The sequence below is a fragment of the Oryzias melastigma genome, linkage group LG22 (genome assembly GCF_002922805.2).
Source record: "Oryzias melastigma strain HK-1 linkage group LG22, ASM292280v2, whole genome shotgun sequence".
Classification (NCBI taxonomy): domain Eukaryota; kingdom Metazoa; phylum Chordata; class Actinopteri; order Beloniformes; family Adrianichthyidae; genus Oryzias; species Oryzias melastigma.
The window spans coordinates 12,639,345-12,654,085 of NC_050533.1; the positions used below are offsets into that span (position 1 = coordinate 12,639,345).

General features: G+C 35.9%; 1 protein-coding gene and 1 long non-coding RNA gene across 2 annotated transcripts in view; one reads left to right on the plus strand and one right to left on the minus strand.

Annotated features, from left to right (window-relative positions):
- Positions 1 to 14,741, plus strand: part of ltk (leukocyte receptor tyrosine kinase) — a gene marked incomplete in the record, with an annotated part of 58,708 nt that overhangs the window by 23,380 nt on the left and 20,587 nt on the right. Inside the window, 11 exon segments of the mRNA XM_024277683.2 lie at positions 747 to 884; positions 2,972 to 3,121; positions 3,674 to 3,774; positions 3,879 to 4,039; positions 5,141 to 5,235; positions 5,478 to 5,546; positions 6,352 to 6,526; positions 7,649 to 7,799; positions 9,245 to 9,373; positions 10,542 to 10,689; positions 13,894 to 14,079. Of these exon segments, the coding sequence (XP_024133451.2) occupies positions 747 to 884; positions 2,972 to 3,121; positions 3,674 to 3,774; positions 3,879 to 4,039; positions 5,141 to 5,235; positions 5,478 to 5,546; positions 6,352 to 6,526; positions 7,649 to 7,799; positions 9,245 to 9,373; positions 10,542 to 10,689; positions 13,894 to 14,079 (1,503 nt within the window).
- On the minus strand, positions 1,035 to 3,825 carry LOC118597973. The gene is made up of 2 exons (XR_004946999.1): positions 3,668 to 3,825; positions 1,035 to 3,115 (listed from the first exon to the last, which is right to left on the minus strand). It is a non-coding gene; the product is annotated as an uncharacterized LOC118597973 (long non-coding RNA).

Here is a 14,741-nt window from a genome sequence, read left to right on the forward strand (position 1 = left end):
TGTGTATGCATCTTAGTGCTGGGCAATATGAAAAAAAATGTACATCAATATTTTATATCACAATAACGATATACCACAATAAAGTATATTTTCAGTTACTCTCTGAAAACAAGTCACAAAAATGTCATTACTTATTTTTTAGTTTATTTTCTCAAGTAACATGTAACTGAATTGTCAAAAATGAGAAGCATTTTTTAAGAGCACAACAGTATCAAGTTTCTTAGTAGGAAAACACATTTTTGCATAAAAGTTTAGCCATAAAAACGATAGAAATAATAGAAGAGAAATGGCACGATAGACACTTTTCTATTGCAACAAAATATGTATCATCATATTGCCCAGCCAGCACTAATGCATCCCTTAAAAAGTCATGCACGGTTGAATAAGATTTATAATTGCAGTGGCTGTGTGGCATGGCCTTTATCTGACTTATTAATTGAGCTTGTTTTGGAGTTTCAAGTGTCATCACCAAAAAATAGAGAAATCATGTTCTTATTTTCCAACAAAAATACTTTATATTTGCATCCTCAAAACTATCAGACCATGTGTTATTTTGGAGGCATTCCATGAGGTTTAGAGGATCAGTTTCTAAAATTTACCAATCAAACTACCATGTTATTCCCAAAACTGGACAGGAACTTTATTTTCCTTTCACAAATTTTCCCCAGAAAGGCCTTGAGAGTTTGTTCATCATCAAACTGTTTGCTTGTTTGAAAATCCAACTTTTTATACTTTCTGGGATGCAGATGATGATGATGAAGACCTGCATGCAGTGTGTGAAGAGTCCTTCCACTGTGAAAACTCGGGCAGCTGCATCAACCAGAGCAAAGTGTGCAACTTCCACACGGACTGTCCCATGGGAGAGGACGAAGGTTTAATCTGTGGTGAGGTTCTGTTATTTTTAATAAAAGTCCTGATGGATGATCTGAACAGGATTTAACCGACAAAATCTTGGAGTCATAGATGCAGTTTTTTGTTTCAGTTTGTGTTTGAGTTATTGTAGACATTAAAGCACATATAAATCTAGAGAGCACTTTTTTTTTTTTCTTGGCAAGCTGTCGAACGTTTGCATTAGCTTTATAACATTTGAATCCATAGTGAGTCACTAATGCTGTAACCACATAGCGCTCCATCTGTCTTTGTCTTTAGTTCAAAATACTGTGAAATTATTTTATACATCATCTGAAAAATGTTACATTTTAGCGGTGAGATCATAGTTATTTTAACTCATGGGTCTACTGCAGAAAAACATGTTTTCAGACACTAAAAATAATCATTTTCTGCTACTCGACAGTGAAGTTTTCTTTAGAAACATCAATGAATGTAAAGAAAGAAACCACTTCACCTCACAGAGAATCAAAAGGCTCTGCCTCAAGCGGTAGCGAAATCAATGTTGTCGGGCTATTTACAGTCCTTCAGCTCCTGAAGCAAAGGGAGTTATTTCTGAAGCAATCTTCTAAGTGTACATATTGTAGGATTCACCTCTTAGAAGCACTACAAGTTGCATTTTGATATTTTCTAGATGAGTTTTTCCACTTTTCTCTAGTTTCAGACAATAAGACTGATGTGAATTTGATCTGAAAGCTCAGCAGAGAAATGTTTTGCTTTACTGAGAAAAGATTTTTCTTTTTTATATGCGAACATGTGTCCAGCAGGATCTGATTCCACGTGGACAGCTTCAAGTGCTTCAGTTCACACTTGGCTTAAGGAATGAGTTGTAACTGTCCAAGTTTTCTTGTGGGAGCCTTTCTCATCCGGTTTCATTAACATAACATTTTTTTTTTTTCCCCCAGACGCTAAATACGGTTCTGGTGTGAATATGCCATGCTGCTGTCATCTGCAGAGCTCATTGAACAGAGTTAAACATGCATAATGACGTGTGGAACTCCAGCCAAATTAGCTGTAGTTTGTTTTTCCATGTGTAGTCCAGATGACCTCTGAGTGTGTCAATCCTTCCTGGCTGCGTTCACTGAGACCTTCAGCTGTCAGCCCGTTTCCCGATCATCCAAAAACCTCTCCTAAGTCTGGGAACATCTCGGGAATCTGATACCTCCCCATTTACATCCACGCTTTGTGAAATATTCTCAGTTTTATGTTCTTCTCTGCCTTTTTTTTTTGTCTTTTTTGTGAGCTGGAGAAGCCACCGGTGAACTAGAAAATGCAACTTTTTTTTTTTTGCTTTCAGCCTTTCCATTATTGTAGAATTCCCAGAAAAGGACAACAGAACTTTAGAAAAATGTTCATAAAATATTAGATTTACCTTTCACTTCAGTCAGGTAAAAGCTGCCTCTTTGTGTTCATTTTTTCACTTATTGTTTTCATTATTAGGAATATGCTATTTGGATTGTATTTTGCTCAATGTTTTGATTAAATTGTATATAGTGAAATGAAAAAAATCCTTGAAATCCTCTATTTAAAAAAAATAATCTCATCTAGACTTCTGCAATTTCTTAACCATATTTACATGGTCAAAATTTCATGTTAGAGGTTAGAATTTATTTAAGTTCTAGTTGATGTGACTCCAAATTGCACTTTTTTTTCTAAACAATTGAACTTTTGGAAATCTGTGGTAGTACAATTAGGCAAATTAGTTTTTTTTAAAGATCAGCGACATATTTTTATGTTAAGATTATTCAAAGTTTTAAATTATACTACAATGAGGCATAACTTTATGGTTTTGTGGATTACAACAAAAACTGTGACATGAAAAAGTGTCGATTCACAGCCTGCTGTGGGCTCAGAATGCTAAATGGAATCCTTTTGTACCCCGCTCTCCCATCTGCAGGAGTGAACGATTGTCACTGTGTAGTTTACGTCTCAATGTGAAGGAACGCACACAGATTCATGTCAGATTTGTTCCCTGCATTAAAACCTTTTAGAGATTTATTAACAGCTACAGTATGTAAAATAAGGCTTTTCAGCATCTCTGGAATACTCAATATATTCTCATATGAATCTGCTCTCCTTCCAGATGGTTTACCTTTCGGCTCATACTGTTCATTTGACTGGGATTTATGCGGTTGGTCTGCAATCAGCCAGCACTCAGGCTGGAGGAGGGTCGCTGGAAATGAGCTCCTCGACAAGGAAAACATGCAGGGCATCACTCTGCAGCGCACTCCAGGTGGGTCTGTTTCAGCGCGTAGATTACTGCATGTAAATTACAGCTAATTCTTTCCTCTTGTTACTGCTTCTTATGCAATTATGAAAAAAATGTTGTGGAAACAAGAATAAAAACTTCATTTCTATTTAAAAATCCACAAGTATATTTATTATTCATTGCTGAAAACTGTTGTTTAAGCGCCCCAGGAGACAGCAACCATATAAAACGAATTGAAAGGAGCAGAAGGATTTCATCAGAGCTGTTTAAATGAAGCTTCACAATACATTTGGGCTTAGACAGGCCAAACTTTTATGCTTCTGGGTTGTTGTTTTACAGCTGGTTTGGGGCTGAGCATGGGGAGCAATGGGATTTATTTCATCTGTTCCAGAAAAGGCAAAAGCAATGGATGTGATTATTTTTAGTTTGAGGGGAAAATATTGGCAAAAAGTGAAATTTAAATGCTAAAAATGTAAGCACAGATTTGATAATGGTAGTTTTTTTGTTTTGTCAACAGTGCATTTTAGTTGACTAACTGGTTGTGTGGTTGTATTCTTTTGTTTTGTGTACCTCCAGGGTACTTTTTGTTTCTGCAGGTTGAACAGAGTAATTCTGTACGAAAGGCGTCCATTCAGAGCTCCTCTTTCCCACGTCCGATCTCCACGACCGGTTGCCAGGTCAGCTATACACAAAATACAGAAATCCCATTGTGGACTCGACTATTTCGGATGTTTCTTAAAAACCCTGGGAAACAGAGAGTTTCTGCCTCTGCGTTTCGTAGATGCGATTCTCCCTCTACATCTACGGACTTTTCAACGGTTTGCTGAAAGTGGCCATAGAGGAAAATGGGACCAATGCGGCACTACTAGTCTGGGAAAGACATGGCCAGTGGACGGATGACTGGGAAGTTGTTGCTCTGGAGCTAACCGGCCTTCAACATGGGTATGTTGTTGGAAAAACAGACATTTGTGTACAAGAACAAGGTAACAATCCATTATACAGTTCAGCAATACCCTTTTTTCAAGTATTATTCTTGAAGTTAAAGAGAAATAACAAGGAGAAACCTGTGGTAAAATAACTTTGAGGCACCATTTTTAATATTAGTGCAGTTATATGTTTTTAAAGATGAGGCACGCACAGACAGTACCTTCTTTTTAAGCCTTAGTCACATGCACCTGCATGAGGGTTGACAGGTGCTGCGGGTTTTTGGGTTGTCAAGACCCGTAAAGGGTCGTAGAGACCAGTGTCCGCATCTTAAAGGTGTCTCTTCCAGTTTACTAGAGTGCTTGTTTTTAAAGAGTATGACTTAGAAAAAAAACTCCACCTGAATATTAATTTATTTTAATAAAACTGTAAAATTCCTTTTATTTAATGATCACTATGTTAAGCACTGCAACTGTATCTTATATATAAGTTGCTTTTACCCAAGTAAATTTATGCTTCTTTTCTTTTGGTAAATTAAGAAATATTTGTTGTTAAAGGGAACAACCAACATGTCTGATTTCCAAAATAAACTATTCTTCAGTATAAGTTCAAAACAAAAGTAAGACGCTGAAGGACGCCCATATGTAATTAATTAAATATCACCATTTCAGAATTTCAAATCGATACAAATATCGCGATATATCACCAGATTAAATCTTCTATCAGTTCCACTTATAGCGTATGATGTTAGGCGCCATCTTGTCTGCAGCCAAGTCCCTCTACCAATAAGGGCGTTTGTGCCGAATGCCTTAATACTGTAGGAGTTTCAGCTTCATTGACTGATTTAAAAAAAAACATTTTTTCCATGTGCTTTTAAATGCTTCTCTACTTGAATTACTACTTGTAGTTTTAGCAGATGTTACCATGTTCTAATCTATTCATTCACACTGATTCTTTACCATAGTCAAATAAACTGCACACGCCAAGAGTCCAGCCAAGGATGTAGTAAAAACACTAAAAGTTTTGTCTTTCACGATGAAACTTAACCTTAAAACCTCCCTACGGAGGCAGTATGTTTATGTACTGAAGACAAATGACAGATGTCTGTCTTCTCTCCAGGTTCCATATTAAGGTGACGGCTGAGTGGAGACAAGGCTCCAGCGCTGATGTTGCTCTCGATAATATTGCAGTTGGAGCAGCCTGTTTCAGCAAAGGTGACCCAAAACAGAGAAGAGGAAGAAAAAAAAATGTGTACAAGATTAAAATAATTTTAAAAAACTAGCTTATAATTCTGTAGAAATAAAAAAATCAAATTTTGAGACAAAACACTTAAAAATGTTTTCCAGGAAGCATCACTGATTGTTCTAATTCCTACTGATTTACTTTCCTGACATTAAAACATGTAATACTGAGCACAAACTGAATAACTGGATCCATTTGCTTTTCTTTTGCGTAGATCTGAACTCTCTGCTGCAAATGGCTGATTTGGATTTCTTGACTCCTCTTCCAGAACCGTCAGTCTCAGGTAAACTTAAATATTACAACCAAAAGAAGTCACCCAGAGCCTGTACATTTTACGTTTCATTCCTTCCAGATAAAGTTCTCGTTTTGTTTTAGATCATCATTTTGTTTGTGTAAATACTTTATTGACTTATAGAATTAACTTTAGAGAAAATATATATTTCCAAGTAAACAGTTTCCGGTTTCTTGTTTTGTTTTGGTTTTTAAAATTTCATTTTGAATACTGGAAACTGCTTTGGTTTTCCAAAATACTTTATTTTTATTTTGCATCGGTTTTTTTGTGTGTGTTTGTTTATTTTTGGGGGGGAATTTTGTTTTTCATTATTTGTTTTGTTTTTCTAATTGTCGTTGGGATCTTTAATGTTTTGCGTTAAGTGATTAGTTGGTGTGATTGGCACTTCAGGGCCACCGTATATTTCAGTAAAAAAATATATATATAAAATTGTACTTGATTCAATTTTTACCATCTCCTTAATCCATCCCAGCTAATCAAAAAAATAAATCTTTGTGCATTTGACTACTAATCTTGCCAGCAGCATATTTTAAATAGAATAAATAAATAAAATGATCAATCAGAGCTTTAAGGGCGAGGCATGTTTTAATACCAATAGACCTGAATAAACATTTCAAACCCTTGAGAAGTAAATTCCTCATGAAAGAAAGATGCCAAATGGTAATTTGTGGTTTTTACTTTTTTCTGTTAATAATGTGAAATAAGACTTTTTTTTAAGAACGTGTCATTTTACAAAGACTACTTTAAATGTCATGATGGGTATTTTGTCCCTTTAATTTTTTTTTTTTTTCCACAGAAGTTTCTCTGATGACGTGGTGGTTCAACTCCTGCGGCGCCAGTGGACCGCACGGCCCGACCCAAGCTCAGTGCGACAGCACCTACAGGAACAAAAATGTCAGCGTTTCCGTCGGGAAAGAAGGTTCTTTAAAAGGAGTCCAGATGTGGAAGGTCCCCGACACAAACCGGTATCTGTAAGTCAATCCCAAAGAATCTTTATTTCACTTTTTATTGGCAGGGATTGTAAATTGGAATGACTAAAAATAATTCAGAAAGTTAAGTTCTTAGAGTACCAAATTTACCAAACATTTCACCAGGAAGGGGCTTCTTCTCCTTTTTCTTTGTCTACTGTTTACGAGCTGTGATGGTCAAAGGGGTGGAGTCGTTCTTTCAGGTGTCCTTTAATGGGGAAGTCATCAGTCTGCCTCAGAGGACTGAAGCTTCTTCCTTTTTTTGACTGACATTCAAGTTGTGCAGCTTTTTTTATTAATGTATGTTTTAAGACAGTATCCATCTGAAGAGTTGATGGTGATTATATTAAAGTTATGAACACTGTTGAAGCCTCAGAATCCATCGGTTTGAGGGTTTTTTTCTGCCATCTTGACTTTGTCTCTCTACTGAGATACAGTGATTTATAGCGCAACCGATGGACGTTACTTTTGTCTTTTTCTTGTCCCTCGAAAATATTGGTTAATATTCATAAATTAATGAAAGAAATTGAATTTCTGTTAAATTAAATATGTACAGAAAATACATTTTTTTCCTATTTTAAAAGTTATATAATGGGCACTTATCTAAATTGTTTACAAAAAAGTATAAAAATACATATAAACAATTAATATTACCATCAATTTCCCTTTAACTTAAGATGTTATTCAAACTGTAAGATTTAATGTTTGATCATTCGGTTCTGCAAATATTTGTTTTGTTTAATAAATTATTATTTTCTTGTATTTATTTCACCTGGATTGCCCTGTTTTTTCAGAGACAGTCTAGACTTTTCTTTTGACTTCCACCACAAAAGCTGAAGCAACACAGCAGCAGCTGATTTTATAAGATTTATAGGAGGTTGAATAACTCCAGCTAAATTATACATAAAGAGCCCAGTATGAGCAAGATTTACTTCAACAGGAAATGTTTCCAACACCACAGGTGACTATCTGCCCTGATTTGTGTCTTATGACAGACATGCTCTGTACAGCTGCTTCCTGAAGTGAATTACAGACTGTCCTACCTACCATGAGATGTGCTTTGGAACATGAGCGAGACGTCGTTTCTATGTGTCCCTGAGATTCATTTACACTCATCTCCCATAGGATCTCAGCATATGGAGCTGCAGGAGGAAAAGGAGCCAAAAACCACAACAAACGCAACCATGGAGTCTTTATATCTGCCAGTTTCCCTCTGGAGAAAGGAGATACACTTTATATTTTGGTGGGGCATCAGGGAGAGGATGCGTGCCCAGGGGTGAGCAACAGAAAAAGCTGACCTGTGTGACCTTATGTCGTGTTGTTTGACATCTTTCACACAAGTACGGGGTGGGCAATGTAGAATTATTTATGTCATGATATAATATTTTTCATGAAAGGCAATAACGATATATATCACGATATAAACCAAATAACTATATTTGTCTAATTTGAAAAAGCTCTGTAGTTCATAAATGTGTAATCATCAGCAGGTTGTTTATAATTAAATATTTATTTCCTTAATTGCTTTTTACTATTGATACGTAAAGAGCGACACCATATTGGACTGGTATAAATACAATGACATATGTCTTAGCTGACACAGGAAAATGACCATAAAATGCTTAATTTTGGTCCGATTTTAAAAAAGAAAAAACTCCCACGTCGTGGTACGAAAGTTTTTGTACTAAGTGCAACAACTGAATGACATTTCAAACTTTTTTATAAATAAAGAGCTTATTATATAGGAAACGCAGTGCATACCTTATGCGTGGTTGGGATTTTATACAAATCTACACACAGACTGAGATTTACTCAAACTGTTAGACTCCTCGGTCTGTGTTTCTAAACGGATCGGAGGGTAGCCGACATCGCCGTAGACCGCTACCGATCAGATCCTGATTAGTTTATTTTTCTCCACTTAGAAATCTAATTACCAGCTGGTAGTCTGGTCTGATCTGAAGTCTAACACACATACAAATACCACGGCCATCCTCCATAGGACAAAAAGATCGGTGGTCCTGCCAGAAAATGTAGAAATAGTCAAAAGTCTAAAGCTGACGTTTACAAGATCAGCCTAAACATTCACTATTGAGAGTAAACTCACTCAGATCTTGTTAAAATGTTTTTAGAAGTTCTTCTTTATCAGCTGACAGCAATAATTTACTAGTGAAAAGTCACATTCTTGTTTTTCCAGCTGTTTGTACAATCGTAACACAGCAGTAAACAGACATCAGTCCAATATGGCGTCCAACTTTGTGTACGCAACAAGCCAGCATGCTATCTCTAGTGATATTAACCTCATTGGGTGACACGGAACAGATCGTTAGCATCACTAGCATCGTAGTATTAGCATCGCTGTACGTTCCACTGTTTTATCAGCCAAAACTAAATGCTAAACAGGTGAAGTGAGCGTGAGGGTGGAGCATGTCACGTCAGTGTGTTTGCAGATGAGAAGGAGAGGACAAAAGAAATTCACCAAAAGAAGAGCTAAAAACATGAGTTTATGCAAACATTTACTCGCCATGTGGTGAATAACCCTCTAATTTTTTACCTGCCAAAAAGGAGAAATGCTTGAGTGTTCATTTCGGACCCTTCAAAATAAAAGTCTATCACAATCCTAATTTTTCTATTGAGAAAAAGTTTTATTGCGATAAATATCGTTATCATTTTATTGCCCAGCCATAATCCCTCCTAAGCTTCATTCCATTTGTGCTTCACCAGAGAAATCCCCACACCCAGAAGATCTGCTTAGGAGAGTCGTCTGTCATCGAAGACAATTTTAGGCTGGATGCAAGTGCGGAGTGGGCAGGTGGAGGAGGGGGCGGAGGAGGAGCCACCTACGTCTTTAAGGTGAAATAAGACGCTTTGTGGAGGATCATCCAAAAATGTAGAGTCTCACGGGCACGAAACTGAGGGCCTCGAAAATGAGTAGATACCATTCGTTTGTTTGCTTGGAATAAGTTCTAAAAGTTGATTTTTTTTTTGTAAATTGATATTTTGGATATTGCATTTAAGTTGTAAGAGTACAAATATTGTTTTCTTTAAAACAAAATCCAACAGTTATACTTTTGAAAAAGGATCCTAATTAGATTATACTTCAAATTAAATGTAAATTAAGAAAAATATTAATGTCATTTTGAAACTCTTTATACAAACAGTGATTTAGATTTAGTTTTTGCAGTGCCAGTCATCTTAAATAGTAAAAATGTGAGAAATTACCCAATAAAATTCCACATTTTTCAAATACAATGTATTTAAGAAAAGTTGTTATTTTTAATATTTTTTTAAAGCAAGAAATTGCTTAAAATATTTGAATCATGGCATATATTGGCTGTCCAGATTAATTGTATTTATTTAATTTGAAATATCCCCTGTTAGTAAGATTTAAGATAAATAAATAACTAGTTTTTACATTGGTATGCAGTGTTATTAGATCTGTTTATCCCAGTCTGCAGGAATGGTCTGTCGTCTCATGGAAGATCATTAAAGATCATTGTTTTATCTGTGTTTTATTGTGAAAGTATCACATTGTATTTTAGATTAAAAGTCCCACAGAGGAGCTTTCTACAGTTTTGAATCACTTCCTCTCATGGCTCTGAAGCCTAATCACATCATCCTGTGGTTTATGGTTTAACACCCGTCTCTGCACGGACAAGATGGAAATCACTTCATCTGGCAGCATTTGTATCATTTTAGCTACTAATCCCCAGAAAGTGTTTATTTTCCTTTCTGTGGAGTTTTATGTCCCAAGTCTGCTAAAAAATAGCTAAAAAAGAAGCCGAGGGTTTGTGTTTACCATGTTAGCCTGACCAGATATCTCCCTGCAGTATCTGTGCAGAGAAATAAGTATAACATGAATGAACGCTACCAGCAAAAATCATCTGAATTATTGAGCCAAACGTCTCCTTCAGACTTTTTAGCTCAACTAAAAATCCCAGAGTAATTAAAATAAATTACAACATGAGTCCCACACACTGTAGTAAAATAACCTGACATTTACTAAATGTGCTGTTTTCAGAAGGAGAACGGGGAGCTGGTTCCTCTGCTGATTGCAGCTGGTGGAGGAGGTAACGCATACATGGAGTCCAGTCTGGACCAGATTTCACTGGAGCAGTATGAAAACAGCACCACAGCTCCTGGTACCAACGGACAAACAGGAAAAGCAGGTTCAGTAACCCTTTTAATCCAAATCCATTTAGTTTACTTTAGAAAGTGCCAGATCACAACCATCACAACAATTGTCTAAAAGCACTACACAAAAAGCAAAATTGATCAAATAAATACATATATACATTTTTCCCATTAATATTTTTCTTTTTATATCTCAAGTGTTTACTAGTTTTACACAATTTCTTTTGGAGTATAAGTAAAGTTTTTTGCATAGTTTGGCCGAGGGTGCGACTTATACTCGGGTACGACTTTTGTGATTTTATTTATTTATTTTTTTTTTATAAATGGCAAAAACCACTAGAGGGCAGTGTAGGTGTGTGTCAGTATTTGCTACCGACAGGAACACAGAAGAAGAGTCTTACGTCGGGCTTGGCAGAATTGTTCAGAAGTGACACAGATGATGAAAATTTAGCGGATTTAGGGATTTATAGTGATATAAAGCGTTTAGTTGACTTGTTAGCGTGATTTTCATACTATCGTTACCTTAATAATTGTTCATATCTTGTGCTAATACACTAGATTCTTTCTATATTTCCTGAAGCTAAATAAACGTCGATGTGTTATGGTGTGAAGCATCAGTTTATTATCTATTTGGTTATTGGGATTTGTGTTTCAAGATGAAACGTTTGTCTTGTTGCTGTATTCTGTTGAATACATTTCTCCCTTTTTTCTTGATTATGCTTTATTTCTTTGTTTTTTTCTTTTTGTTGCTTTAACTTATATTCTGCTGAAAATACAGTAATTAACCAACAGATTAGATTAGTTTCTGTATAATTCCTGTACTGAGAAAGCAAAGGGTAACCATACAAATAAAAACTCCAAAGGAATGAAAAAAAACTAAAACAATTAAATATTATTTTGAATAAAAAACCTTTTTGAGTCAATTTTAAAGACATAGCCACAGTTCATCCCTTCAAATTGAACATAAAAATCTATTTATTCCTATTTATCTTTCTTGTTCCTTTTGTTCCTGCTGGTGCTTGATAGCAATATTTGGATTACTTAGAACAATCTGGAAGCTGATGAAGTCCTAGACTAATGGACATGTTTATTTTGCGTGCCTACATACCATCCATCTGCTTGCCCTCTGGATAATCTCATGTGTACTAATCACATTTTCAGTTTCTTGAGGAGTAGTGACCTTTGAGGCATGACACAAATGTCACAGAGTTCTTTCTCTCTATTCTCCTCTGAATTATTAGAGTATTTTCTGTTAACTCGGGCTGACCAACAGTGTCTGATTCCATCGTCAGTCACCGCACGCCAACAGACTTAGAGGAAAACCTCATTTTAAGGAAACAAAGGAGACAGCAGTGGCTTCTGTGTTGAGTGGACACATCCAGAAGGATTTTAACCTTTTGTAAAAACTAAAAGAGAAACGCTGATGCTTTGCTGTTGACCTTCTCATGTCCACCCACCTGCTGCCTCCCAACAAAGAAAAGACAAGAAGGGAGACAAATCAAAAGCTCTGCGCTGACATTTTCATCTTGTTCGCGTGAGGTGTGTCTGTGGTTGTTAGATTATTCTTAGACAAGATTTAAAAAGATCTAGATCTGATGTGACGTACAGTGGGGATACAGTAAGGCTCTTCATCAGAGAAGGGGTGACACGAGCAGCACCAACAACAGACGCTGTTCTGGATTAGGATTGACAAGAAAACATTGAAAAATATAGAATGGTTATTCTGACATATAGGAGAACTGCGTAATAATGTGTTTTTCTCAATAGAAGTCTATGGGATTTTGGCTTCTTGGACACAGCGGGTACTTCCTGTTTGGAACGCAAGGAGTGGAGGGTGGTGGTGTGTGTGTGTGTGTGGGGGGGGTTACTCATCCAGGTCTTTTATAGGGGCACGAAAAGAAAACTTTGAATTGAAACTGTATTTGTGGACTGAAAGCAAGAATGAAAAAACTGACCAAAAGAAAAGATTGAAAGTATAAAAGTAGGTGTTGCAAAAAAAAATGTTTCAATCCTTTTTCAGGTTTTTTTGAAATATAAAACCTTTGAGTTTCAAATTTATATTTTTTATTGCAGTTTTTCAACTTTTTTTAAGTTTATGTTTATTTTCAAATTAAAAATTATTCAATTTTCATTTACTTTGAGCTGATTCTGATTTGACCGCATAGACTTGCCCTACATACGATAATGCAAGCGTGAGTGCTTTACAATGAATGTAGTGACTAAATATTATTTTACTTTTTTACTAAATATAATTTGTGAAATCAGTCCCGTCGTATTTGTTGTGAGCATGGTTTCTGAATTCTTTTAAACACAAAGGCACTACTAGACAGTCGCGCAGTATATAGTTTTTTTTTTAGTTGTTATGGAAGAGGTCAGCAATCTTTAACAGTAAAAGAGCCATTTGGGTTTTATTTCTACTGATCAAAACCTAAAAGGAGCCGCATAGACTAACTTTAGCCTTTAAGAAATGTTGATTCTCATTCATGAACTTCTGTTTTTTTAATAGTAAATGTGAATTATGCCCATTTTTAACATGAACAAAAGCAAAAATATAAAAAGTATATAGCATCTCAAAATTTGATTTTTTTCCCCAATGTTTTCTTTTCTGTTTTGTTCTTTTTACCCTCTTTGTCCTCAGCAGTCTTACACTGCTGGGTTTTGTTATTTTAGTTCTGATGTAACCTGATTATGTAAAAATCGTTTTTAGTTTTAAAAAGAAAATTACAAGAGCCCAATCTCTGCTGAGGTGCTAAAAAGTTGAACGATCTATTTTAACATTTTGTAGAGCTCAAAGTTTTTGTTAAATAAAGGGGATTTGAAACTTTAAACATTAATTTTAGTCAGATAATTTAATAATTGGTAGAGTGACAAAGTTGAAACTTGAGAGCACCAATCTCCTAAAAATGTTTGACGTTTTGATGGTTGAATGAGTTAAACTGGTGTAGGGGTTTAAGAATAACGGGCGTCCAAAACACATACGGAAAGTGGCAAGAGAATCTCAATAGTGTCACATAATAACAAAGTTTGGAGTAAAACTTTTTTTTTCTGTGTAATTTTTGAGCTCAAGCTAACCTATTAAAGATTGTTTTCACCAAAGCGGGAGAAAACTACAGTATGTGTTGTGTTCTGATGTTTATCAGCTTCACTGCGATGTCTTTTCTGCTTGATGCTAAACTCTTCCAGACGTTTCCAGAGCGACAGTTACGATAGTTTGTGATGTGTTTTCCCTTTTCCTGTAGGTGGAGGAGGTGGCTGGAAGGACAACCCCAGCCCTCATCTGACAGCTGGAAAGTCTTTGATGGAGGGTGCAGTGGGGGGGTCTTCATGCCCTTTGGCTCTGTCTAAACTTGGCTGGTCGACCTTTGGGGGGTTTGGGGGAGGAGGTGGAGCCTGCACTGCTGGAGGAGGTGGAGGAGGATACAGAGGTAAAAAAAAATAAAAAAATAAAGCTCTGTCAGCTTATTTTACATCTCTGTTTTAAAAGTTATATTTTTGGTCCTTTAAGCCTTATAGACCAACAGTCAATGTTTCAGCATCATCACCTGAAATATTTGAATCCTCTGCACTTGGGTTAAAAATGGATTTAGTGGGGCTTCAAAAGAATGAGATCCAAAGGGGAAAAGGCAATTTAAGAGGAAGTATGTATTAGTATGAATTAGTAGGGGTGTAACGGATAACAAAACTCACTGTTCGGATGGTGTCACGACTCGGATCATTTTTGGATCAGTAAAAATGAAAAAAAAACAACAGGAAAAAATAACGAGATAAAAGCCTAAAATGAGTCTTTTAAAAAGTCTCAAAACATATATCCAATAAAACAGTACTTTAAAGCGTAAATATACACTCACGCACATATATTACATCAAAATTGTGCTCATTGAGGCTTTTTATGGAAACCAAATATCTTCGAATTTTGGACACAAACAAAAACATGTAATTTCTGATTACCGGTACATTTACATGTCTTGAGTCCAAATCTAAAAAAAACAGAAAAAAAATGCTTGAAAATAGTTTTGAAAAGACCAAATCTGTCTTTAGTACCTCTTAAAATGCTAATTTTCTCTTGCCCCCGTCCAAATTAAATCCT